The sequence below is a fragment of the Phycodurus eques genome, chromosome 5, assembly GCF_024500275.1.
Source record: "Phycodurus eques isolate BA_2022a chromosome 5, UOR_Pequ_1.1, whole genome shotgun sequence".
NCBI classification, from domain to species: Eukaryota; Metazoa; Chordata; class Actinopteri; order Syngnathiformes; family Syngnathidae; genus Phycodurus; species Phycodurus eques.
In genome coordinates, this window is record NC_084529.1 from 8,594,182 (window position 1) to 8,621,890 (window position 27,709).

Below are 27,709 nucleotides of genomic sequence, written 5' to 3' on the forward strand. Positions count from 1 at the left end.
ACTACTACGTAGTACTCAATTGTGGAGATACAGCGTTAAAACGTTTTTTTTCCACCATTTCTTTTTTCATTATTTTTTTAGCTTGGCCAAAACAGCACCCAGTGATGCAGTCAGTGTGAGTTTTGATGCTGATCTAGGCTGTTTGCCTAGATCAGCATGTGCCCATTCACCAACTGCATGGGTGCATTACAGCAACAGAAACTCTGCGCTTTGGTTTCGCCACAGGTACAAAATAACAACGCCCAGTGGACTATACACTATAAACTTCGATGGGAGCCCTCGTGCGTAATTGCAGAAAATACTTTATTTTTTTTAGCATGGATACCAACAATCTTTTGGGGAGGCATATAATACATACTGTAGGTACAAGGAGAATGCAGCTGTGGGAGGGCGATTTTGGGGTTGCATATATTTCAGTGCGTTACGGGTGTTTCAAAAGTCACGCATGGTTTTGTATTGTTGATTGAAAATTTTATTTAAACAAATTGGATGATATTCACAGGGTAAAACCTACATTAATTGAGAATATTTATGGTACCATCTTTGATCTTTCAAAATATTGTCAGATGTTGGTCAGGCATGCTTGAAATTGTGGCTTAATTGCTACAAAGAAGGTGGTCCACACATCAAGGTGTACCACTGATTTATGGATGAACATTCCAAATTAAAGATGGTACCACAAATATTCTCAGTTAATGTACATTTTTTCATCTACTTTTCTATTTCATCTACTTTGTTTCAATTCCATTAAAAAAAATACTAAACCATGAGTGACTTTTGAAACACGGTGTACTCAAGAAATTACGGCAATTTACATTGAACATTTTTGGAGAAGGCGTACAAAATTGCCAACTCAAATGAAAAAACAAACCAAATACAGTTAAATAGGATTGTGTGTGAGCATATTGAGTTGCAATCTGAAGTGTAACATTAGCAACGAAACAGCGTTAATTTTGTTGTTTTTAAAAGCACAATATCTGCTAACAGTGAAATTGCTTAAACTAGTGTCGCTCTCTACACTGCTTGGTTGTCTACACACATGCACTCACTAAGATGCTCTTAGTCATGTCATTTGGGAGCATACAATACACCCCCCCCACACACACACACTGTGTATACAATTACCATAACGCTCAGAAAAGCTGCCGGAAGTACCAAAGCACAATTAGCGTTGTGTGAGGACATGTGTGCACATTGTTTTACAATTTACCTTATCATGGAGCACAAGCAGGATATAAATGAACACAAGGGGAACATGACATGCAAGAAATCTGATATTTACTGTTGAAGGTGTCCTGAAATTTCTTGAAAATGTGATAAAATCTTGAGGGCATATTGCACTCCCATAATCTGGGCCCGGATGTGGACCAGTGTCCGCTGAGTTAAGATTTTTTTCTCATGAAAATGTAATGGTAATCTCTTTCATTGTATACGTTACATATCATGACTAACAGTGGCTAGTGCATCATCATACAATAAATGTTAATTTCCATATGAATATTTATATTACAGTAGTATTTACCTTTCTTTTCCTGAAGTGTGTACGGGACTGGTATTGAGTATAATGCATCCTACAGTAGAACTTCGCTGTAGGAAGAATACAAACATTTACAAATACAAATATAAAAATATACATTTAAAATTATTTATATATTTATTTATTATTATATATTATATAGTTAGTATTTCACAACAGGCAATTATTTCAAGATGAACTTTATTTTGAAAAACAAGATTAAATCAATTCATTGACAGTGACTGAAGCATACCCTCATGTGAGTTGAAGCTGTGGCCACCCAGACGGAGGGTGCAGTTACAGACGTCACAGCGGAAACACTCTCTGTGGAAGAAGTAGCCTTCAGCGCTCAGTCTCTCCATTACGTATACCCGCTTAGAACAGAAGTGGCATATATCGCTGCCCCCGAGTCCAGAGTGAAATTCTTTACGACCCACACACTGTGAAAAGGATAAGACACAGACAAGGTTAAAGTGACATTTTGGATATGGCTTTTCATTTATTCCAAAGGATACCTGACAAGAATATTATAGAAACTCAACACAAATATTGCCGTTCATATTATTAACCAACTTTAATTTTCACCAGTGGATTAAAAAGATCATCATCTCCCTTTATGTATGAATATTTGCGTGGAAATCATCTGCAAAATCAATATTGAAAATGAGTATATTACCAACCTTTTCATTCCTGGAATTTTTTTTTCTTCCAGAATAAGAAACAAAAAAAGCTGAGCCAAAAGTGCATTTGTTTCAAACCAGCAGCCAGCAATTTAGTTGCACTAAATCTGGTATATGCGCAACCTACTTCCACATTTCGCAAAACTGGTAAAAGCACTTCCTCCTCGCTTGGGTGAATGGTGAAGGGGACAGTGTCATTATTGCAGTCCTGGGAAGTTCAAATGTCCACAATGTTTTTTTTAAACACAAGATGTCACTACAGATGACAACAGCAGATGTTTTGGCTTTGTTCGGGTATACTACATATAATATACATATAACTTTTGTCCTAAAACAGCAGCCTTAAAGAAAAAAAAAAATAGGCAGTTAAGCTTCACACAATCACGTCAGCGATCCTTGTTGTTGCATATGACGGAAGTCAGTTGTCCTGTTTTCTGTGTTGTCACGTGACGTTCCGCAGATGGCGGATTGCAATAGTTGCGATGTAATAAATGACAATAGTTGAAAGATGGATTAGGAAGGAAGGAAGGGAGGGAGGAAGGAAGGAAGGGAGGAAAGATGAACACAAAGACTACAAGTAGGATCCCAGCAGGAAACCTAATTTCTATACTCCATGTAGTGTACAGCATAGACTGACTTGCCACAACATTGTCCTTGCGCAATATGATATCCAGTACAAGAACTGTACCAAATCTGCCTTTACGATAACGCTCAGTTTTAATTGACACTGTCAGAGATGTGTTCATTTAACAATGGGTTTCATACTGAAAGCTGTTTATCGTGTTTTCATCCTCTCACGTTGCTAAATGAGTTAAGCAAAATATGAGGCACCTTTCAGTATGATGGAGTGCAGCAATACATCTCTGCAAACTCAAATTGGATCATTTTTCATTCTAATGCTGGAAAAGCAACTCTGGCATGTCATTTGAGCTATCACGGGTTGTACTCGATGATTCCTTAACAACGAGTAGTTTTAATCATGAGTCATTGTGAGGCATCATCAGAGGCCTGTGCTCTACCAAGTGCCATTCTGCGATTCGTTTTTGATTGTTTTTGGAATATAATACTCTGCTCCACATTGTGTCAAAATATCATTAAATGTGCACCTGACCGGTGTATAACTTAAAAATCGAACAAGTCTTGTATGCAATGTTTTTTTGACAGGATGTGAGTGTATGAGGAGAGTTGGGAATGTTTTATCAAGACTAGTTACATTTCCAAGACTAACACTATAAGCAATGTTAAGTGAGCATGAAGCTGTATCTATGCAGTGATTAGAAGACCCTTTTAGAGTCACTTTTATTCCAAAATATTTTATAGTTATATTTAATTGCATGCACAATGCAGAACTGTGTGAGCATGTTGCTAATTTACTGGCTTTTCTGACAAAACGGCAGAAAAGGCCAGGAACTTGACTGTTAGATTCCTCCCTGCAATATCCACACACTTCTTACCATAGCAGCACCGGGCCTGTGATCTGTCTCATAGAGGATGGCCAGTATTTGGGCTTTAGCATCTATGGTTGAAGACACCTTTCCAACTGTACGCTAATATTGACACCAAGAGAAACGCAATGACAACACAGGGAAACAGAGCATCCACAAAAGAAAAGTCAGAAAGAGAAAAGATGACAGTTCTTTCCCTGAACAAACCTGCATTTATGCTGGGTTATTAACTGGTACCTCTTTACTGTAGCTTGGCGCTCCACTTGGACAACTCTCAGAGCGAACGACTGATTTTCGAACGTCTCCTTTAGGGTCTTCAAGACCATAACTTCCATTACACTAAGACATACAACAGAAGGAAGACCAACCTATTGAAAACAATGCATTTGTGCTGATCCCAAATTATACATTTACAAATCTGAGCATGCAAAAGTTTGCTCCATTCCATGCATCCTGCTGCTATTATGTCAGGCTACTGGCACACATCTGTTACCTTTGCATTTATATCACATTTGTGGCTCTCAGATGTCTCATGGGAAGTTTTGTTGATTTGTTTAGTTTCAAGACTGTCCTGAGGACTGTATTCTGTCCCTGCAAAAACTGGACCTGAGGAGAAGCTGATTTCAGGGAACAGAGATGTGGTATCCTGGCTCTCATTAGAACATGAGATTTCAGTGGGGACTTTGCTGTTACTAGACAAGGAATCCAAATGACAAGTATGCTGAGGACTTTCAGGGTCAGCATACAATGAAGGAAAGGGGAATTCTTTCTTGTGCTTGTGGTGAACAGGATTAGAAGAGAAACCAGCCTGGGCAGTGGGATCAGGGACAGGGTGGACCGCAGGGTAGATTTCGGTGCTTTTAGACAGAGATATAGGAGGGATAGAGGTAGATAGTTCAACCTAGAGAAGAGTCAGAAGTTAAAGATGAAGCCGGATAAGGACAACAAGAAATTAACATACACACTCAATGACGAGCAGAACCTGCGCTTCAGGAAGAGAGGAAAAATGAGTGGGAGTACGTTTGTTGGAGCCAGTAAACAAGGATGAAAGGATGACAGCTCTTTCCTTAATAGTCTTTTCGGCAAACTGTCTAGTTGACAGCCTCTCAGCTTTACTCTGCAGGGTGGACCAACAAGAGGGAGAAATAAACGAGAACATGGAAATACGTTTAAGAAACATTTTATACGTATTAATATTAAGCTAACTGTTAAAAGAATCTAATTATGAAATGAAGCTTTGTGCTTCTATTAAATGCCATTAAACCTGTTTGTTCACCTGTTGCATTTCCTCCTCTGACCTTGGTGAGGAAAGAACATTATCCAACAGAGCAGAGGCAGAATAATGGCTGGCTTTAGGAACAGGAGACGTGCATTCTGGGTAGTGTAGTTCAGGACTTGGAGAGTACAAAAGGCTTTTGGAGAGTGAGGGTGAAGGAGAACGACTGTTGCTTATAGAATAAGAAGACATGGGAGAATTGTGGCAACTGTTTTGTGGAGCCACAGAAGCAGGATTTTCCAGTAAACGAAGATAGACGGAAGGCTGAGGAGATGGGAACAAAGAAACGGGGTCACAGGTAATAAGTAGAGAAAGAGCTACATTTCTAGTACGAAAAGCAAGTTGAAAATAAATAAACCAGATATGAATGTTGCATAACAGCAAGTGATACAATTTATGGACATATAGTATCTCCATGATCAGTCTACCATCACACATTACAAAGAAAGCGCTACCGGGAGCATACCTGCCACTTGGGTCGTGGGGAGCACAGAGGAGGAGGAGGAGGTGGGGCATGCTTGGACTTTACAAAGCGGGGATTTTCACCCTCCTCCTCCTCCTTTGAGAGAGGGATTGGAGTGGAGGAAGATGAAAGAGGAGAAGCAAAGGATGGGCTGGGTAGGTCATCCTCAGGCTGATTAAAGAAGGAATGGGGAAAAGGAGAAAAAAAGGAATGAAAAAGGTGGAAGGAAATATCACAAAACCATGTTGTGTGTATGTCTCTATGAAACTATACGTGTCCTTGTGTGTCAAATATAACAGTCTGTAGGCCTAAACATTCTGTTGTTTATGGTAGTTCAGTTATTCAATCACTGTGCTGCAGCACATTAGTGTTTCGTGAGAGATCATCAGATGTGCAGTGGGAAATTATCTATCCATCCATCCATTTTATACCGCTTATTCGAGGTCGGTTCGCGGGGGCAGTAGCTTTACCAGGGACGCCCAGACTTCCCTCTCCCCAGCCACCTCGTCCAGCTCTTCTGGGGTGATCCTGAGGCGCTCTGAGGCGAGCTGGGAGACAGTCTCTCCAGCGTGTCCTGGGTCGTCCCCGGGGTCTCCTCCCAGGGGGACGTGCCCGGAACACCTCACCAGGGATGCGTCCGGGAGGCATCCGAATTAGATGCCCTCGCCACCTCATCTGGCTCCTCTCAATGTGGAGGAGCAGCGGCTCTACTCTGAGATCCTCTCTGATGACCGAGCTTCTCACTCTATCTCTAAGGGAGAGCTCGGACACCCTGCGAAGGAAACTCATTTCGGCCGCTTGCATCCGGGATCTTGTTCTTTCGGTCACAACCCACAGCTCGTGACCATAGGTGAGGGTAGGAACGTAGATCGACCGGTAAATAGAGAGCTTCGACTTTCGGCTTAGCTTCTTCTTTACCACAACGGACCGATATAAAGTCTGCATCACTGCAGATGCTGCACCGATCCGCCTGTCGATTTCCAGTTCCATTCTTCCCTCACTCGTTAACAAAGCCCCAAGATACTTGAACTCCTCCACTTGGGGCAGGATCTAATCCCCGACCCGCAGAGGGCACGCCACCCTTTTACGACTGACGACCATGGTCTCAGATTTGGAGGTACTGATTTTCATCCCAGCCGCTTCACACTCAGCTGTGAACCGCTCCAGTGACAGTTGGCAATTATGGCTTGATGAAGCCAACAGAACCACATCATCTGCAAAAAGCAGAGATGCAATACTGAGGCCACCAAACCGGACACCCTCTACGCCTCGGCTGCGCCTAGAAATTCTGTCCATAAAAGTTATGAACAGAATCGGTGACAAAGGGCAGCCTTGGCGGAGTCCAACCCTCACCGGAAACGAGTCCGACTTACTGCCGGCAATGCGGACCAAACTCTGACACTGGTCGTTCAAGGACAAAACAGCCCGTATCAAGGGGTTCGGTACCCCATACTCCCGAAGCACCCCCCACAAGACTCCAAGAGGGACACAGTCGAACGCCTTCTCCAAGTCCACAAAACACATGTAGACTGGTTGGGCGAACTCCCATACACCCTCGAGGACCCTGCCGAGGGTGTAGAGCTGGTCCACTGTTCCACGGGCAGGACGAAAACCACACTGATCCTCCTGAATCAGAGATTCGACCCGACAGACCATCCTCTCCAGCATCCCTGAATAGACCTTACCAGGGAGGCTGAGGACTGTGATGCCCCTGTAGTTGGAACACACATTACTCCAGTCTGCCAATTCAGAGGCACTGTCCCCGATGTCCACACGATGTTGCAGAGGCATGTCAACCAGGACAGGCCCACAACATGCAGAGCCTATAGGAATTCCGGGCGAATCTCATCCTCAGCCTTGTCACCGAGGAGCATTTTAACCACCTGGGTGACCTCAGCCCCAGAATTTTTTTTTCTCAGAAAACCCAGACTCTGCTTCCTCATGGGAAGGTGCGTCGATCCAATTGAGGAGGTCTTCGGAGTATTCTCCCCACCGTCCAGAGTCGAGGTCAGCAGCGCCCGATCCCCAATATACACAGTGTTGATGGTGCACGGTTTCCCCTCCTGAGACGCCGGATGGTGGACCAAAATTTCCTTGAAGCCGTCCGGAAGTCTTTCTCCATGGCCTCACTGAACTCCTCCCATGCCCGAGTTTTTATTTCAGCGACCACCAAAGCTGCATTCCGCTTGGCCAGCCGGTACCCATCAGCTGCCTCAACAGTCCCACAGGCCAAAAAGGCCCGATACTACACCTAATTCAGCTTGACGGCATCCCTCACCGTTCACCATCGGAGCCAACTCACCACCAGGTGGTGATCAGTTGACAGCTCCGCCCCTCTCTTCACCAGAGTGTCCAAGACACGTATGGACATCCTTATGCTTGAAGATGGTGTTCGTTATGGACAATCCGTGATGAGCACAGAAGTCCAATAACAGAACACCACTTGGGTTCTGATTGGGGGGGCCGTTCCTCCCAATCATGCCCTTCCAGGTCTCACTGTCATTGTCCACGTGAGCATTGAAGTTCCCCAGCAGAACGATGAAGTTCCCAGCGGGAGCGTCTCTAGCACCCCCTCCAAAAAGAGTGGGTGCATATGCACAAACAACACTCAGGACCCGTCCCCCCACCCGAAGGCGGTGGGAGGCTACCCTCTCTTCCACCGGGGTGAACCCCAACATACAGGCGCCGAGCCGGGTAGGGGGTCGGGGGCAATAAGTATACCCACACCTGCTCGGCGCCTCTCACCGTGGGCAATTCCAGAGTGGAAGAGAGTCCAACCCCTCTCAGGAGTACCGGTACCAGAGCCCAAGCAGTGTGTGGAGGCGAGCCCGACTGTATCTAGTCGGAACTTCTTGACCTAACACAACAGCTCCCCTGCCAGAGAGGTGACATTCCATGTACCTAGAGCCAGCTTCTGTAGCCGGGGTCGGATCGCCAAGGTCACACTGCACCAGACCCCAATGCCCCCTCCCACAGGTGGTGAGCCCATGGGAAGGGGGACCCACGTTACCCTTTTGGGCTGTGCCCAGCCGGGCCCCATGGGTGCAGGCCCGGCCACTAGGCGCTCAGCTTCGAAACACACCTTCAGGCCTGGCTCCAGAGGGGGGCCCCGGTGACCCGCGTCTGGACAAGGGAAACGTCAGTCCATTAATATTTTTCATCATAGGGGTCTTTTAGCCCTCCTTTGTCTGGTCCCTCACCTAGGACTTGTTTGCCATGGGTGACACTACCAGGGCCGTGAAGCCCCAGACAACTTAGCTACTCGGATCATTGGCTCATATCCAATTTAACTTAATTGGTCCGAAAATTATTTACTACAAATAATTTGTTCTTTGTTCTTCTATGCGGCCGAGGTATAGTGACAGAAAGAACAATGCTTTATCACTTGATGGCAGAAGGCACAATTAACCTGTGCATCCACCTATTGCCATTCATACAAAAGAATAGCTCTGTGCTGGACAAAGCAGACCCATACTTCACACAGAGTAAGTCATTCTGGGAGAAATTTGAGAGAAGATAATCATTATTTCAGTGTACTGCATGTTCGTTTTGTGACATTTTTGTTTGGTAGTGTGGATGAGTATTTCCCAATGCAAAATATTTGCCTTGGCTCAATAAAGGTTGGGACACACTGGTATAGTTTTTCCTTATATTTGAGTTTAATTGTATTATTTTAATCTGAATTGTATTCATCTGGTAATGTATTACATAGTAGTACTAGATCAATGTAGTAGTATTAACATTATGCAGCTAAATTCTAGTCTTTTCCTTGACTCTCAAGTTGAATTTTTTTCCGTGACCACACTCATAACTCAAAACACTTCTTCCACATTTTCTCCATTGAAATGAATTGGAATGCCATTGGATGTTCCAGCCCCACATTGTGTTCCTTCTGGTGTGCTTGCCTTAGCCACCGGGAGGAAGTAAATCCAGACATACACGAAGAGTTTCACAATTGACTCAATAAGCTGCAACAATCACGGTCGTGTTACGCCAAGGAGAAATAAATGCCTTTGAGTATTATGTCTGTCTACACGTGTTGCTGGACTGTTTGTGTTCAAATAGCCACCCGCCCTTCGTCAATGTGCCGGCTCAGCAACTCCTTACACCAGTTGACGAACATGCATGTGATATGGTGTTCATTCACTAATAAGTTCAATAGACACACTATAGGCTGTAATTGCTTGTGCTGGGACCACTAATAACAACAGAGGTTATACTAACATATCAACTCACAGGTTCTTACAGGCGTTTAGATACTAAAATAGAATCGGTCAGTAGCATTGCCTTGCTCATTTTCACTACATTCTGTCCTGCCCTTTTCTGTCCTCTCTCATCTTGTTCTCGGTTCTCCACCCACAAATAATAATACAATTTGACTGTTGTTATGCTACTTGTGTTCAGTTCCCACTCAGTGACGGTGTGAATGTGAGTGCGAATGGTTGTCCGTGTCTATATGTGCCCTGCGACTGACTGGCGACCAGTTCAGGGTGTAGTCCGCCTTTCGCCTGAAGTCAGCTGGGATCGGCTCCAGCGTCCCGCGACCCTAACCAGGATAAGCGGTGTTGAAAATGGATTGATGGATGTTACTTGTGGTCAAATATCTTGACTGTCTCACTACTGTTCGGCTGTGGTTCTCACCCCTTGTCCAGTCTATCCCCTAAAACCCTTTTCTGTCCGGCTGCTTTTTCAATAAACATCAGAATAATAAGCAGAGGGAGTATTTCAATGTCCCGTTACACCGTTAATGTTATTTTGCAGTAAAAAGACAATACATGCAAACTCCATGCACTCAAGGGTTCAAAAGTGGCTCAAATGTCTATGCATTTACTACTTATTCATATCCGACCTTGCCATGCTTTTTGTCTGCAGAGTTCTCCTCAAATTTGGCCAGCAGCTGTGTTGCCATGGATCGGACCTTGTTCTCCCGCAGTTTTCCGTCCTCACCTGCTGAGGGCGTACTGTGACATGATAACTTGATGCCCATTGTACCCAAGCAACATAAATGAACAAGATAGAATGGGAAATAGTTAAAATTATATCAAATGACAGAACTGTATGATGACTCATATTTCACGCTTTTAAATGTGATGAAATAATCAACCTACCTCTGTGAGGTAGCAGTTACCCTTTCGTCGCCTCTTATTAACCGAATCGTCATCCATTTTTGTTTCATCCTGCAAGAGCAAACGACCCTTTTCATAAAAATGAAACCTGTCACTGCTTTGCATTTTCCTTGTAATGTTCAGCCCGCAGACATCAATAATCCATCCAATCAGAGGTGGAACACTTATTATATGCACATTCTTGATCATTGTCAGGCACGTGCACACATTGACAAAGGGGGCTTGAGCTATGCCTTTTTTTCTGGGGGCGTTTTTTTTAATTTTTTGAAATAAATTGTTCTCTCTGTTACAGTTATTATATATATATATATATATATATATATATTTATATATATATATAAACATATATCTATATATATATATATATCTCACCACCGGTATATAAGACCGCCTGTTCCAGGAAATCCTCCCCAAGGTAGTGCAGTTACTTCCAGCATGTTCTCCCCCCGCAACCCCCCCCATGTTCCTGATCCACTTCATTCCTGCTGCCAAGCCAGCCGCCTGTCGTCACCACTGCCAGCCACCTGTCCACGCCACCACCTGCCAACCCACCTAGGACCACCGCCATTACCTTACAAAGAATCATATAAGTTCATTTTTTTCATCATTAATGTACACAGAGAACCCCATATTGACAGAAAAAAATAACAGAATTGTTGGAATTTTTGCAGCTTTATTAAAAGTGAAAAACTGAAATGTCACACAGCCATAAGTATTCAGACCCTTTGGTGTGACACTCATTTTAAACTCGGGGTGCTGTCCCTTTCTTCTGATCATCCCTGGGATGGTTCTACACCTTCTGCGGAGGCCTGCTCTGTTTGATTATACTGATTGGACTTGTTTAGGAAAGCCACACACGTCAATATAAGACCTTACAGCTCACAGTGCATGTCAGAGCAAATGAGAATCATGAGGTCAAAGGAACTGTCTGAAGAGCTCAGAGACAGAATTGTGGTAAGGCACAGATCTGGCCAAGGTTACAAAAAAAAATATCTGCTGCACTTAAGGTTCCTAAGCGCAGAGTGGCCTCCATAATCCTGAAATGGAAGACGTTTGGGACGACCAGAACCCTTCCTAGAGCTGGCCGTCCGGCCAAACTGAGCAATCGGGTGAGAAGAGTCTTGGTGAGAGAGGTAAAGAAGAACCCAAAGATCACTGTGGCTAAAGCTCCAGAGATGCAGTCAGGAGATGGGAGAAAGTCAACCATCACTGCAGCCCTCCACCAGTCTGGGCTTTATGGCAAAGTGGCCCGACGGAAGCCTCTCCTCAGTGCAAGACACATGAAAGCCCACATGGAGTTTGCTTTATATAAAAAAAAAAAAAAAAACACCTGAAGGACTCCATGATGGTGAGAAATTATATTCTCTGGACTGATGAGACCAAGATAGAACTTTTTGGCCTTAATTCTAAGCGGTATGTGTGGAGAAAACCAAGCACTGCTCATCACCTGTCCAATACAGTCCCAACAGTGAAGCATGGTGGTGGCAGCATCATGCTGTGAGTGTGTTTTTCAGCTGCAGGGACAGGATGACTGGTTACAATCGAAGGAAAGATGAATGCAGCCAAGTACAGGGATATCATGGACAAAAACCTTCTCCAGAGTGCTCAGGACCTCAGACTAGGCCGAAGGTTCACCTTCCAACAAGACAATGAGCCTAAGCACACAGCTAAAATAACGAAGGAGTGGCTTCAGAACAACTCCGTGACTGTTCTTGAATGGCCCAGCCAGAGACCTACTGTACACACACTCCTGCTTTGGCAAAGATTCCCTGTCAAATATTTAAAAAATAAATAATAAATTACTTCAAATAGCTGGTCAGGAGACGACACTCAATGATCTCTGTAAGATCCCCCTCCCCTCTTCCTTCTACTGCAGCGTGCTGGAGCACAGAGCACATTGTAGAGATCCTGTGATTAATAAAGAAAAAAAAAATCTTTGTGGCCAGATTATTTTGTTGAAATCTGCTGAGTGTAAGGGTATTGAAATGGGTAGGTCAGAGATGTCTAATTATTTATTTAGGAATAAATTAAAAGAAGTGCCCTTTTTCCTCCCCTGCTCCCCAAAATATCTGTGCAAATCCCTGATCATTGTTCTGGCTTTAGCATATCTAATCAAACTTTCAGTGCCAGATGACCAATGATGGTGCTCTGATTAATGAAAAGGCAAAGAGCTGAAGAGGTGGGAGGTGATAAACCTTTCAAGGTCAGAGTAATAAATAAATTATTTGCATGAATAAAAAGTAAGATAACATTCACTTAGAAGAGTATGTTACACAACCTTAGGTATCCTCTTTCTGGGCTGTCCGAGGTTGCCTTTTGCTGATTGTTTTTCACTGTTCTCATTCATTCCTTTTGCTCCTGAAATGTAGAGGCACAGTAGGTTCATATTACATTCACAATAGTTCAACGTTATGTGACTACAAAAGTTGGAAATCCTTCAACAATGAAGTCGTGGGATCAAACAAAACATTCAAACACACATACTGTATTTGCATGAACACCTGACATGGATGAATATGCTTTGATGACAACTTCCAGAGACAAGTGATAGCAAAACCACCATTGACATTCAACTTCTGCAGGAGGAAGTTATGAACAGAAAAGGGGGCAACCAGCACAGAGGCCAGTCCTCCAATTGTAATTTAGCATAAAGAATGCAAATGAATACAACGAGTATCTGCTGCTTCTTGTATGCCAAATTTATGTTTTGTATTCTGGATTTTTTATTTTTTTATTTTAGCAATTGCAAATATACTGCAACACCATGATGTAATTTGAAACTTGTTCCGGTTGTAAACGAATCACACTTTCAAACTGAGCAAAGGAAACAGCGTACCAAGCCTGAGGCTAACGAATCTTCACAAGACATTACACACCTTCAAAACATAAAACAAAATGACAATACATGATGCTAGTTCTTATTGAGGAAAATAAGCCAAGGGGTTAGACGAATACAGACTAGTCAATTTTTTACTAAAGCATCTGAAAAACAGCTGCTCCGATGGTATGTATCAGTTCAAGTGCTGATTTCACCAAACCAGGGAAGCTCACTCAATTCCCTTTCTATTCGTCCACACAGTTTCAATCAAGGGATGGATCATGGAAGAGTCCCTGCGAAATTTAAAAACCTCTCTTTTGAGGGCAGTGTTGAGTGCTGGAATGCTCTGGTTGTCTGCATTCGCCAATGCATCAACGTCAGCCTGCTGTGCAACTACAGTTTGTCTCCATCAATGACAGTATTTACAATTACCGTATTTTCACGACCAAAAAGCGCACTTAAAAGTCTTGACTTTTCTCCAAAATGGACGGGGCGCCTTATAATGCGGCGCACCTTATGTGTGCACCAAGTTCCAACATCTATAAATCTTGTTGTGTGATGAGCGCTCCGCTTGACTTTTTTTTTTTTTAGCATTTCCAGCCAACACGCTGCTTACACAGAGGAAAAACGGACGTGGCTGAGGACAGGGGAAGGGTGCGTGAAGTAGGACGCTAAAGCCACGCCCCCAGTAGGTATATAGCGCCGGGGTGTTTTTTTTACCGCTTGACTGACTGGGAGCATTTCCGGGGTGTGCATTGTGCAAAACAACATCTGTTTGGCCAAGGACCCCCGAAAATGTCATCTACGAAGAGACAACGCTTACGAAGCAGAGTTTAAACTGCAAGCTATCGGTTATTTGGAGGAACATGGGAATTGAACACCCGCGAGAGAATTCAAGATCAACGAATCCATGGTTCGCAAGTGGAGGAAGCAGGAAAATCAGCGACGCCAAGTCAAGAAGACGATGCTGAGTTTCCGCAGAAAAAAAAGAAAAACAAAACGCGGAAAAAAAGCGAGGTGGCCCGAGTTGGAAGATCAACTCGAGCAATGGATTAATGAGCAAAGAACAGCCGGGAGAAGCGTCTCTACAGTCATCATTCGACTGAGTGCAATAACTCGGGGCTTGCCATCATTCCGGGAGGCTTGACGAACCACTGGAAATCCGTGTAAACAGGGCGTTCAAAGTGAAGTGAGCGGCGTGGGAGCCATGGATGACAGATGGTGAACACAGTTTTACTAAGACTAGGAGGCAGCGCCAGGAGAGTTACACCACAATTTGTGAATGGATTGTGGAGGCATGGGCTAACCTGTGTGCTTGCACTGTTGTTCGAGCTTCCGCACGGCAACGAGACTGACTCGAACCTGGCGTGTTTGATTGAGAACTTGCCTAGCTGTTCATTTCGTCTACAGAAGATGAGGACTTTGATGGATTTGTGGATGAGGATTGATAAAAAAATAACATTGTACATGTTAAAGTACATTGTTAAGTACATTGTTAAATACTTCAATAAAGTAAAACCAAATTCAGTTGTGCTGCCTTTTTAAAAACATTGTTTTAGCGCATGCATGCTACCGTATGTTTTAAGCTAGCGTATGTTTTACCATGCCTGCGCCCAATAATACGGTGCGCCTTATGTATGTGTTAAATACAGAAATATACCCCGTAACTGAGACTGCAGCTTTTAATAAGGCGCGTCTTATGGTCGTGAAAATAACTGTGATTTTAGTTCATTGTCTCGCTCACGTCATGTCTACTTCATCCTAGGCTGGATTAACACTGCAGGTTCAAGTTCAACTAGTGTAATATATAGTAGTGTAGAATGTGTAGTGTAGAATATTATTGCCCAACAAAAAATAAATAAAGACAATTAATCTCATCCTATAAATCACATCATCTTCTTCATTATAGAATAAAATGCATTTCCAATGGAAATTCAAATTAATTTGGTATTAACTGAGAAAATGTTAAGAAAAGACTGCATTTTTTTACTCTGACCTTTTTTGTTTCCAGGAGAGTTCCTGAAGGCTTCGTAAAATTTGGACAGGTATAAAACCATTAGCAGCTTGTCTGGTTCAGCCTCTGCAGCAATCTCCTTCCCAGTCGTCACTGGTTGAATCCCAAGGTGATGCTCAGCCACATCAAAAGCCAACTGATTGTTTGCTGCCACTTCATCCTCATTAAGGGAGTCATAGTCACTAAGATGGAAAGACAAACACAATGACAAATAATTCAGATCATCACCTTATCACATAGACAGGCATTCATTGTATTAACCAGTTTTTTGAACAATTCAAAAAACATTGGCCATATCAACCTGTAGATATGCTGGAAAAAGTGTTGGTATTTCTTCATTCAAGATAGGGGGGGGGGAACAATCCCCAAATACATTAATGAAACTGCCAAACTCCCTTTATACAGTATGCTTCTGTGTGGCATCTGTAAACAGAGTTGCTGTGGCTTCCAAAAAAACTCCAGTTTTGTCTAATCTCCCTCGAAGAACATTCTCACTACTCGTAACTCGAGTAATTTGCAGTGCCCTTCGGGCATAACACCACACGTTACAATACTGCAGTGCCATCTTCTTATATATCCCGATCAGACAGTTTTGTAGCCCCTACTCATTTGGATCGAGATGAAGTACTTGGATCATCTTTTGTCAAAATTCCCACAGTAACATGAGGCTGTGAACAGCAATGGCTGTGTGGAGGGGTGATTGTTCTACAGGACCCTGCGGACAAAGAATAAAGAATCTTTCTTTCCAATGTGTACTTTATATTTAATACAGCACAGTGGTTAATTGTCATTGACTGGTGACCAGTCCAGGGTGCACCCTGCCTCTCAGCTGGGATAGGCTCCAATTCTGCCAACACCCTAATGAGGATAAGCGTGAAAGAACATGGATTGGATGGATGGATCAATTCCAAAATAGAAAAAGCATCTCACAGTCATTAAAGAGCTGTTATATGAGTAATGTCCTTGGTGTGGGCCTGTCAGACCTTTTGTTCAGGACAGTCTGCTTTCCAGGGTTTTGTTTTCGCTCCCATTTTTCGTGAGCTGGAATCAAAGATCTAAAACATTTTCTACATACACAAAAGGCCATTTCCCTCAAATATTGCTAAGAAATCTGTCTAAATCTGTGTTAGTGAGCATTTCTCCTTTGTCGAGATAATCCATCCCACCTCACAGGTGTGGGATATCAAGATGCTGATTAGACAGCATGACTATTACACAGGTGTGCCTTAGGCTGGCCACAATAAAAAGGCCACTCTGAAATGTGCAGTTTTGCTTTATTGTGGAGGTCTTGGGGGGTGTCAGAAAACCAGTCAGTATCTGGTGTGACCACCATTTGCCTCACGCAGTGCAAGGCATCTCCTTCGCATACAGTTCATCAGGTTGTGGATTGTGGTCTGTGGAATGTTAGTCCACTCCTCTTCAATGACTGTGCGAAGTTGCTGGATATGGGCAGGAACTGGAACACGCTGTCATATACACCGATCCAGAGGATCCCAAATATGCTCAATGGGTGACATGTCCGGGGAGTATGCTGGCCATGCAAGACCTGGGATGTTTTCAGCTTCCAGGAATTGTGTACAGATCTTTGCAAAATGAAGTGATGGTTGTGGATGAATGGCACAACAATGGGCCTCAGGATCACGTCAAGGTATCGCAGTGCATTCAAAATGCTATCAATAAAATGCACCTGTGTTCGTTGCCCATAACATACACCTAACCATACCATAACCCCACCGGCACCATGGGCCACTCGATCCACAACGTTGACATCAGCAAACGGTTCACCCACACAACGCCACACACACTGCCTGCTATCTGCCCTGAACAGTGAAAACGGGGATTCATCCGTGAAAGAACACCTCTCCGACGTGCCAGACGCCATCGAATGTGAGCATTCGTCCACTCAAGTCAGTTACGTTGACGAACTGCAGTCAGGTCGAGACCCCGATGAGGACGACGAGCATGCAGACGAGCTTCCCTGAGACGGTTTCTGACAGTTAGCACAGAAATTCTTTGGTTATGCAAACCAATTGTTGCAGCAGCTGTCCGGGTGGCTGGTCTCAGACGATCTTGGAGGTGAACATACTGGATGGGGAGGTCCTGGTGTGGTTACACGTGGTCTGCGGTTGTGAGGCCAGTGGGATCCATTCATCCATTTTCTACCGCTTATCAGAGGTCGGGTCGCGGGTCCTGGGTTATCCCCGGGGTCTCCTCCCGGTGGGTTGTGCCTGGAACACCTCACCAGGGAGGTGTCCGGGAGGCATCCGAATCAGATGCCCCAGCCACCTCATCTGGCTCTTCTCAATGCAGAGGAGCAGCAGCTCGACTCTGAGATGCTCCCGGATGACAGAGCTTCTCACCCTCGCTCTAATGGAGAGCCCGGACACCCTGCGGAAGAAAAAAATTTTGGCCGCTTGTATCCGGGATCTCTTTCTTTCGGTCACGATCCACACCTCGTGACCAAAAGTGAGAGTAGGAATGTAGATCGACCGGTAAATTGAGAGCTTCGCCTTTCAGCTTCGCTCATTCATTCCCACAAAGGACCGATACAAAGTCCACATCACTGCAGACGCTGTCGAGCTCCCGTTCCATTCTTCCCTCACTCGTGAACAAGACCACAAGATACTTGAACTCCACTTGGGGCAGGATCTCATCCCAGACCTGGAAAGGGCACGCCACCCTTTTCCGACTGAGGACCATGGTCTCAGAATTGGAGGTGCAGATTCTCATTCCAGCCGCTTCACACTCGGCTGCGAACCGCTCCATTGAGAGTTGGGGATCACGGCTTGATGAAGCCAACAGAACCACATCTGCAAATAGCAGAGATGCAATACTGAGGCCACCAAACCAGACCCCCTCTACGCCTTGGCTGTGCCTAGAAATTCTGTCCATTAAAGTTATTAACAGAATTGGTGACAAAGGGCAGCATTGGCGGAGTCCAACCCTCACAGGAAACGAGTCCGACTTACTGGCGGCAATGCGGACCAAACTCTGACACCGGTCGTACAAGGACCGAACAGCCCGTGTCTGGGGGTTCAGTACCCCATAGCAAGGAAGCACCTCCTTCCATAGGACTCCCAGAGGGACACGGTAAAACAAGTCCACAAAACACATGTAGACTGGTTGGGCGAACTCCTATACACCCTCGAGGACCCTGCCGAGGGTGTAGAGGTGGTCCACTGTTCCACAGCCAGGACGAAAACCACACTGCTCCTCCTGGATCTGAGATTTGACTTCCCGACGGACCCTCCTCTCCAGCACCCTTGAATAGACCTTACCAGGGAGGCTGAGGAGTGTGATCCCCCTGTAGTAGGAACTCACCCTATGGTCCCCCTTCTTAAAAAGGGGGACCACCACCCCAGTCTGCCAATCCAGAGGGACTGTCCCCGATGTCCACACGATGTTGCAGAGGCGTGTCAACCAGGACAGCCCCACAACATCCAGAGCCTTTAGGAACTCCGGGCGACTCTCATCCACCCCCGGGGCCTTGCCACCGAGGAACTTTTTAACCACCACGGTGACCTCAACCCCAGAGATAGGAGAGCCCGCCTCAGAGAACTCAGACTCTGCTTCCTCATGGGAAGGTGTGTCGGTGGAATTGAGTAAGTCTTCGAAGTATTCTCCCAACCGACTCACAGCGTCCCGAGTTGAGGTCAGCAGCGCCCCATCCCCACTATACACAGTGTTGATGGTCCACTGCTTCCCCCTCCTGAGACGCCGGATGGTTGACCAAAATTTCCTCGAAGCCGTCCGGAAGTCTTTCTCCATGGCCTCACCGAAAAGCTGCATTCCGTTTGGCCAGCCGGTACCCATCAGCTGCCTAAGGAGTCCCACAGGCCAAAAGGCCCAATAGGACTCCTATATAGGCCTGATAAGACTCCTTCAGCTTGACGGCATCCCTCACCGTTTCTGTCCACCAACGGGTTCGGGGATTGCTGCCACGACAGGCACCGAACACCTTACGGCCCACAGCTCCGCTCGGCCACCTCAGCAGTGGAGGCGCGGAACATGGGTTATGGTAGAGAAATGAACATCTCTGGTGGACATTCCTGCAGTCAGCATGCCAATTGCACGCTCCCTAGAACTTGTGACATCTGTGGCATTGTGCTGTGTGATAAAACTGCACATTTCAGAGTGGCCTTTTATTGTGGCCAGCCTATGGCACACCTGCGCAATAATCATGCCGTCTAATCAGCATCTTGATATGCCACACCTGTGAGGTGGGATGGGTAATCTCGACAAAGGAGAAATGCTCACTAACACAGATTTAGTCAGATTTAGACAGATTTGAGGGAAATGGACATTTGTGTATGTAGAAAATGTTTTAGATCTTGGAGTCCAGGTTACGAAAAATGGGAGGAAAAAACAAAAGTGTTGTGTTAATATTTTTGGTCAGTGTATAATGTGCACCCATGACTTTCTATCCATTGATATATTTATATCAGGGCTTGAGATTGCGACCAAATTGGTCACATATGCATCTTTTTTCAGGCTGTGTGATTCAAAATTTCATGGCCGCCCTTACGCGAGCGCATGTTACAATGGTTGAACGTCAACTTTTTTCCACTGCAATCTCCTCCTGTACGTCCCGAGAGAGTGAGCGAGAGAGAGAGAGAGAGAGAGAGAGAGAGAGAGAGAGAGAGAGAGAGAGTGTCAGTCCGACCCGATGCAATATGATTGGCTGACTGCTCCAACATTATCAGAATCATCTTTATTTGCCAAGTATGTCCCAAAAAAACACAAGGAATTTGTCGCCGGTGGTTGGAGCCGCTCTAGACTTGACTGCTTCTTCCAGATAAGACACATACTATTATCCACAGCATCGTAGCGTACAAGCGCCCCACAAAAAAGAAAAAAGACTCCGTTATTTCCTTGTATTTATTGATTACTTGGGTTGTTCCCAACAGCTGGTGAAATTTTCAGGTCAATAGCACCGTTGGAAGTATATTTCGTGAGAAAAATGGTTAAATGTTAAATGCTTATTTCAACTGCTGTATCTACTCATATACCTAATTTTACTGTGAAGGAATTTTCTAACTTTTACTATACTAATGTATAGTATATACATCAAAAGATAAATCAGGAAAAAAAGATCAGCAGTTTAGGTTTTATGTATTTACATCGCTATCTGATACAAAGCTTAGCCTTAGAGAACCACACCTTTTTTTGAACCCACCCATTTGTCATGTGAGTAAGAGCGTTGGAACATATGACTGACAGGTGTGTTTTGGTGCCCAGTTTTACATTCAATATTTTAAAAATAAATAGCACTACATGTCAATACAGAGTATATATTTGGGTTTTGACTCTGAACACTACAAGTTAGAGGTATAACCAATATGAAAACGAAAGAACTGTTCATGGGTGAAAAACAAGCAATTGTGAAGCTGAGAAAAGATGGAAAATGAATTATCAATCCACCCATTTTCAATACACAGACTGGTCACAAGCCAATGGAAAGGCACATACAGTCCCATGAAAGTATTTTCACCTTTTTGATTAGATTTCTTTTGCATATCACATTTAAATGCTTCCAATCATCAAGCCAATCTTAATATCTAACAATCCAACGAAATACAAAATGCATTTTCCAAATGATTATTTTATTCATTGAGGCGAAAAAAATCCAAATATGTCAGGCCCTATTTGAAAAAGTACTCCCCCATACCCCTCGTCAATTCACGAGTTAACTGTGATGAACCACGATCTCAGTTTCACTGCCCACACCTATGCCTAACTTATGCCAGATTTGTTAAATTAAGAAATCACTGAAATAGTACCCATCAGACAAATGGAAATAGGCTACAAGATCCCAATTAGAAAGGCTTCATGCCAAGAGCCAAAGAAATTAAAGAACAAATGAGAAACCAAGTGACTGAAATCTAGTCTGGAAAAGTTTATGAATCAACTTCCAAGGCTTTGGGACTTTAGCAAACCCCAGTCAGAGCCATTATCCACATTTAGAGGAAAAACTGAACAGTGGTGAACCTTCCTGGGAGTGGTCTGCCAACCAAAATTACTTCATGAGTGCAATGATGTCTCATCCATGAGGTTACAAAAGAACCCAGATCAACATCCAAAGAACTACAGGCCTCACTTCCCTCAAGCTCAGGTTGGTGTTAATGACTCAACCATAACAAAGACACTAGCCAAAAATGGCCTCCATTGGAGAATTCCAAGACAAAAACCACTGCTGACAACACAAAGGCTTGTTTCACATTTGCAGTCTTGATCGGCAAGATTTTTGGAGAAATAGTCTGTGGACTGACAAGACAAAAGTTTTGGAAGGTGTGAGATCTGTTGCCCATTACATATGGTGGGGAATAAAACAGCATGTGAACTGCCGTTAATGGTGGTGGCAGCGTGATGTCTAGGGCTGCTTTTCACCTTCAGGACCTGGATGACTTCTGGTGATTAATGGAACAATGAATTCTGCTGTGTACTAGTAAATCCTGCAGCAAACCTACAGCCACCAGTTCTTACCCTCAAAATCAGGGGCTCTTGAGTTATGTAGCTGGTTCACTACAAAAACAAAATAAAGCTTTTGGAGAGACCAAGTCCAAGTCCTGAATTTAATCCAATCAAGATTCTGTGGTATGATCTTGAAAAGGCCAATCATGTTTGAAAACCCTATGAGTGGGCTAATTGTTCCAAAGCGATGTGAGAGACTCATCACCAGTTTTTGCAAACACTTTACTTCAGTTATTGCTGCCATGGGTGGCAAAACCAGTTACTGGGTTCAGGAGGCAATTATTTTTTTTCCACATCAGGGAACAAATCCTGAGTACATTTGTACTGTACTTGTTGAGCCCAGAGTCTTAAAGAATGCATGCAAACTGCAAAGCAACCAAGCCGCTGAATTACACATGCCAATTAGTGTCTGGATCCATGTATCTGGTAAATACAGTATTACCAGACTCAAATGCCAATTCCATGAATGAAAAAGGGCGGATTTCACCCAGTCACGATTGGAGATACTGGTATGAAGCCAGTATTATGTAAACTTGCCAAATTGTGACAGTACGATTCGGCAAAATTTAGAGTGGCTTGCCAGTCAATGGGCAGCTTTTATTGAGCTGTGTAATTTCACAAATGATGGGTCAGTGGGCACTCCAGAGATATAACAATTTATATACAAGCAATTAAAATTCCTTACTATGTCCATTTTTAAGGATATATGTTCCAGTACACACCTAAATATTTGGAGTTTTGTTTAAAATAATGCTATTTTCAGTTCGAAAAGTTGTGTATCTGTTCAAGATGTCAATACTGGATAATAAAAACTGTTGATCTCTTGTCCCATACTGAATTTGTTAAAGGTCCCCGATTTTGCTAAACCAACTGTTTCTAGTACTTGGGAAGTAATATTGTCTCCCTCTAAACGTGAAATATGATTTAAAATCATCCATGCATTCCTGAGTTCTAGACGTTTTTTTACCGAGAGGCCTGAAATCAGGTCATTCGAATTTCTCGAGCTTGTCTAACTCTCGAAGATCTCCCCCTACCTCTCTGGTCCTGAGCCAGCGCTGTCAACATAAACATGTGCTCTCACAAGTGAGTCTTCTACATGGAGGCAACCAATTAGAGGAAAGTGGGCAGTCTTAGCCAAACATGTATAAGGCGAATACAAAACTGGGTCAAACAGAAGTAGCTGTCAGAGGGGCCTTTTCTGGACACTCCAAGGTGTTTTTTGAAATGGAATTGACAGTTTTATACTAAGTCCATGTTACAGTCACTCTATGGAGGTCTAAAGAGCAAAAATATGGGACCATTAATATCAAAACCAAATGTCTTCAGTCCCATAAAAAGATAAATAATAATAAATAAGAATTGCCCTCACTGCTCCAATATTACTGGAGGGGTGTGTAAATGTCCTGGATTATGAATCAGTGAGAATTCAGTGAGTGTGTTCTCACATGAGTTCTGGCCTCTGCCGATGAATAAGGGCACAAAGGGCGAGGCCACTCCTCCAGCAAGATGTCAGGTTGGTGATGTTGACGCCTCTGTAGCCATTAGTCTGTCTCTGACACCATGTCAGCAGCCGGTCGGGGCGCACTTCAGATTCTGTATGAGACGAAACATACTACACATTACTGATCATACAAAATGATGCTGTCACCTTTTTCAGGAAAATCACCACCAAAAAAACTATACTTTTCTACATCAACAGATTATGCATTCACTTGAGGCTGACCTCCCATGGGCTCACCACATGTGGGAGGGGCCATAGGGGTCGGGTGCAGTGTTAGCTGGGCGGTGGCCGAAGGCGGGGAGCTTGGCGATCCGATCCCTGGCTACAGAAACTGGCTCTAGGGACGAGGAATGTCACCTCTCTGGCAGGGATTGAGGCCGAGCTGGTCTGTGAGGTCAAGAAGTTCCGACTAGATATATTCGGGCTCGTCTCCGTTCACAGCTTGGGTTCTGGTACCAGTCCTCTTGAGAGCGCTTGGACTCTCTTCCACTCTGGAGTTGCCAAGCAGGTGTGGGTATACTTATTGCCCCCCGGCTCTGCGCCTGTACATTGGGGTTCACCCAAGTGGACAAGAAAGTAGCCTCCCTCCGCCTTTGTGTGTGGGGGGAAGGGTTCTGACTGTTGTTTGTGTCTATGCACGAAACAGGAGTTCAGAGTACCCACCCTTTTTAGAGTCCTTGGAGGGGGTGCTCCATCGTTCTGCTGGGGGACTTCAATGCTCACGTGGGTAATGACAGTGAGACCTGGAAGGCCTTGATTGGGAGGAACGGCCCCCCCGATCAGAACTCGAGTGGTGTTCTGTTATTGGACTTCTGTGCTCACCACGGATTGTCCATAGCGAACACCATTTTCAAGCATAAGACTGTCCACACACGCACTTGGCAGCATGACACCCGAGGTTGCAGTTCAATGATCGACTTTGTAGTCGTGTCATCGGACTTGCGGCCAAATGTCTTGGACACTCTGGTGAAGAGAGGGGCGGAACTGATCACCACGTGGTGGTGTGTAGGCGCCGATGGTGGGGGAAGATGCCGGTCCGACCTGGCAGACCCAAATGTATTGTGAGGGTCTGCTGGGAACGTCTGGCAGAATCCCCTAGCAGAAGGAGTTTCAACTCCCGCCTCCGGCAGAACTTCATCCACGTCTCGGGGGAAGCTCCATTGCCGAGGCAGCCGACTGGGGCTGTGGCCGTAAGGTAGTCAAGTGGCTGTCGTCGCGGCAATCCCCGAACCCGTTGGTGGGCACCAGCAGTGAGGGATGCCGTCAAGCTGAAGGAGGAGTCCTATTGGGCCTTTTTGGCCTGTGGGACACCTGAGGCAGCTGATGAGTACTGGCTGGCCAAGAGAAATGCAGCTTTGGTGGTCGCTGAGGCAATAACTCAGACATGGGTGGGGTTCGGTGAGAACGATTTCCGGACGGCTTCGAGGAAATTCTGGTTCACCATCTGGCGTCTCAGGAGGGGGAAGCAGTGCACTGTATAGTGGGGATGGGGCGCTGCTGACCTCGACTTGGGATGTTGTGAGTCGGTGGGGAGAATACTTCGAAGACCTCCTCAATTCCCCCGATATGCCTTCCCATAAGGAAGCAGAGTCTGGGTTCTCCAATCTCTGGGGCTGAGGTCACCGAGGTGGTTAAAAAGCTCCTTTGTGCCAGTGAGGGTTGGACTCCGCCAAGGCTGCCCTTTGTCACCAATTTGTTCTAGGTGCAGCCGAGGCGTAGAGGGGGTCCGGTTTGGTGGCCTCAGTATTGCATCTTTGTTTTTGGCAGATGATGTAGTTCTGTTGGCTTCATCAAGCAGTGATCTCTTAGTCTCACTGGAGCGGTTCACAGGAGAGTGTGAAGCGGCTGGAATGAGAATCAGCACCTCCAAATCTGATACCATGGTCCTCAGTTGGAAAAGGGTGGAGTGCCCTCTCCGGGTCGGGGATGAGATCCTGCCCCAGGTGGAGTAGTTCAAGTATCTTGGGGTCTTGCTCATGAGTGAGGGAAGAATGAAACGGGAGATCGACAGGCGGATCTGTCCAGCATCTGCAGTGATGCAGACTTTGTATCGGTCCATTGTGGTGAAGAAGGAGCTAAGCCGAAAGGCGAAGCTCTCTATTTACCGGTCAATCTATGTTCCTACTCTCACCTATGGTCACGAGCTGTGGGTCAAGAACAAGATCCCGGATACAAGCAGCCAAAAAGAGTTTCCACCGCAGGGTGGCTGGGCTCACCCTTAGAGATAGGGTGAGAAGCTCGGTGATCCGGAAGGGGCTCAGAGTAGAACCGCTGCTCCTCCGCATTGAGAGGAGCCAGATGAGGTGGCTGGAGCATCTGGTTAGGACGCCTCCCTGGTGAGGTGTTCCGGGCACGTCCCACCGGGAGGAGACAACGGAGACGACCCAGGACACCATGGAGAGATTACATCTCTCAGCTGGCCTGGGAACGCCTAAGGATCCCCTCGGAAGAACTGGAGGAAGTGGCTGGGGAGCGGGAAGTCTGGGCTTCCCTGCTAAAGCTACTGCCCCCGCGACCTGACCTCGGAGAAGCGGAAGATAGATAGATGGATGGACGGACGAATTGGGGCTGTCGATTAAAATAATTGAAATCAGAGCCTAAAATGGAACTCTGAAACATACGGCATGCCAGTGCACATACCAATCTACTTCAACAATTACAGTGGCCAGCTTAGAATAGAAAATAAAACGCCGCCGGCTTCTCTGGGCCCGAGCTCATCTCAGATGGACTGATGCAAACTGGAAAAGTGTTCTGTGGTCCGACGAGTCCACATTTTAAATTGTTTTGGGAAATTGTGGACTTCGTGTCCTCTGGGCCAAAGAGGAAAAGAACCTGTTATGGTTAAAGTTCAAAAGCCAGCATCTGTGATGATAATATATGAACAAAACCACCACAATAACAGCAGGGCTTTAAGATGCAATGTTACAAATTATTTTACACAACCGTTTAAAAAACATCTAATAAAATCTGCATTTTACATAGATCATTTAGAAGGGGAAAAAAAGCCATTTAGACTCAGACGTCTTCACTTACATCCGAGTTACATGTTAAAGACACTGTAAAGTTAATTCGTAGTTTTCTTTCTAAATATATTAGACCTGAAGATAACTCTGAAAAAAATGTGAAAAGACAGAACTACAGTATATATAATACTGAATTGTGGAGATATATAGTTAAACTTTTTTTCACTATTTTTGTGTGCCTCATGTTTTTGGGCCTGGCTGAAACGATTGCCTAGTGATGTAGTTGGGTTACCGGCATGAGTCCACCCCTCTCCCACTATATAAAAACTTACGAAAACTAAGATAAAGTGACAAAATATGTTTTCGTTTGTTTATTGATGGCCCAGCTTTAAAGCTGCATATAATGTTACAGTGCCTTATAATAATATTAAATGATAATAATAAAACAGCGGCACGGTGGGCGACTGGTTAGCACATCTGCCTCACAGTTCTGAGGACCAGGGTTCAAATCCTGGCCCTGCCTGTGTGGAGTTTGCATTTTCTCCCCGTGCCTGTGTGGGTTTTCTCCAGGCACTCTGGTTTCCTCCCACATCCCAAACAACGTGCAGGGTAGGTTAATTGAATACTCTAAATTGCCCATAGGTGTGAATGTTTGTTTAGATGTGCCTGCGATTGGCTGGCGACCAGTTCAGGGTGTACCCCGCCTCTCGCCCGAAGATAGCTGGGATAGGCTCCAGCACGCCCACGACCTTAGTGAGATGAATGAATGAATAATAAAACCTCTGCTTCTTTTTAAAAAAAAAAATTTTTTTTACTTATTTTAATGATCTGGCGGCACGGTGGCGACTGGTTAGAGCGTCAGCCTCACAGTTCTGAGGACCCGGGTTCAATCCCCGCCCCCGCCTGTGTGGAGTTTGCATGTTCTCCCCGTGCCTGCGTGGGTTTTCTCCGGGCACTCGGGTTTCCTCCCAAATCCCAAAAACATGCATTCATTGGCGACTCTAAATTGCCCGTAGGTATGACTGTGAGTGCGAATGGTTGTTTGTTTCTATGTGCCCTGCGATTGGCTGGCAACCAGTTCAGGGTGTACCCCGCCTCCTGTCCGATGACAGCTGGAATAGGCTCTAGCACGCCCACGACCCTAGTGAGGAGAAGCGGCTCAGAAAATTGATGGATTTTAATGATCGTTTGGTGGTATTTGGAGTGTTCATTATTTTTTTTAAAGGTTCTACTTGGTATAAAAAGTCTGAGAACCCCTGCTAAGGTATCACAACAAACTCTCATGCAGGGTGTTATGCTGTGGACTAGTTAGTTATTAAATTGCAATCCAATTCAACTATTTGTTAAGCACTTTAAAAGCACGCACGGTGCACCAAAGTGCTGTACAAGCAATAAATACATAAGACATACTAAAGAGGTTCAAATAAAATATAAAA

The 27,709-nt window shown here is 44.8% G+C and overlaps 1 protein-coding gene across 5 annotated transcripts in view; it reads right to left on the bottom strand.

The window, feature by feature from the left end:
- The window catches only part of mical2b (microtubule associated monooxygenase, calponin and LIM domain containing 2b), a 114,214-nt gene that overhangs the window by 22,920 nt on the left and 63,585 nt on the right, over positions 1-27,709 (bottom strand). For 3 of the 5 annotated variants that reach the window (XM_061677381.1, XM_061677380.1, XM_061677383.1), the window contains 12 exons: positions 23,255-23,402; positions 15,321-15,520; positions 12,785-12,864; positions 10,489-10,557; positions 10,230-10,355; positions 5,384-5,551; positions 4,918-5,181; positions 4,624-4,758; positions 4,135-4,542; positions 3,879-3,980; positions 1,770-1,956; positions 1,523-1,587 (listed from right to left, as the gene is read on the bottom strand). In XM_061677381.1, coding sequence (XP_061533365.1) covers positions 1,523-1,587; positions 1,770-1,956; positions 3,879-3,980; positions 4,135-4,542; positions 4,624-4,758; positions 4,918-5,181; positions 5,384-5,551; positions 10,230-10,355; positions 10,489-10,557; positions 12,785-12,864; positions 15,321-15,520; positions 23,255-23,402 — 1,952 coding nt within the window. Of the gene's footprint in view, positions 1-1,522; positions 1,588-1,769; positions 1,957-3,878; positions 3,981-4,134; positions 4,543-4,623; positions 4,759-4,917; positions 5,182-5,383; positions 5,552-10,229; positions 10,356-10,488; positions 10,558-12,784; positions 12,865-15,320; positions 15,521-23,254; positions 23,403-27,709 lie in introns of those variants that run through there. The other 2 variants (XM_061677382.1, XM_061677384.1) reach the window with 2 other exon arrangements.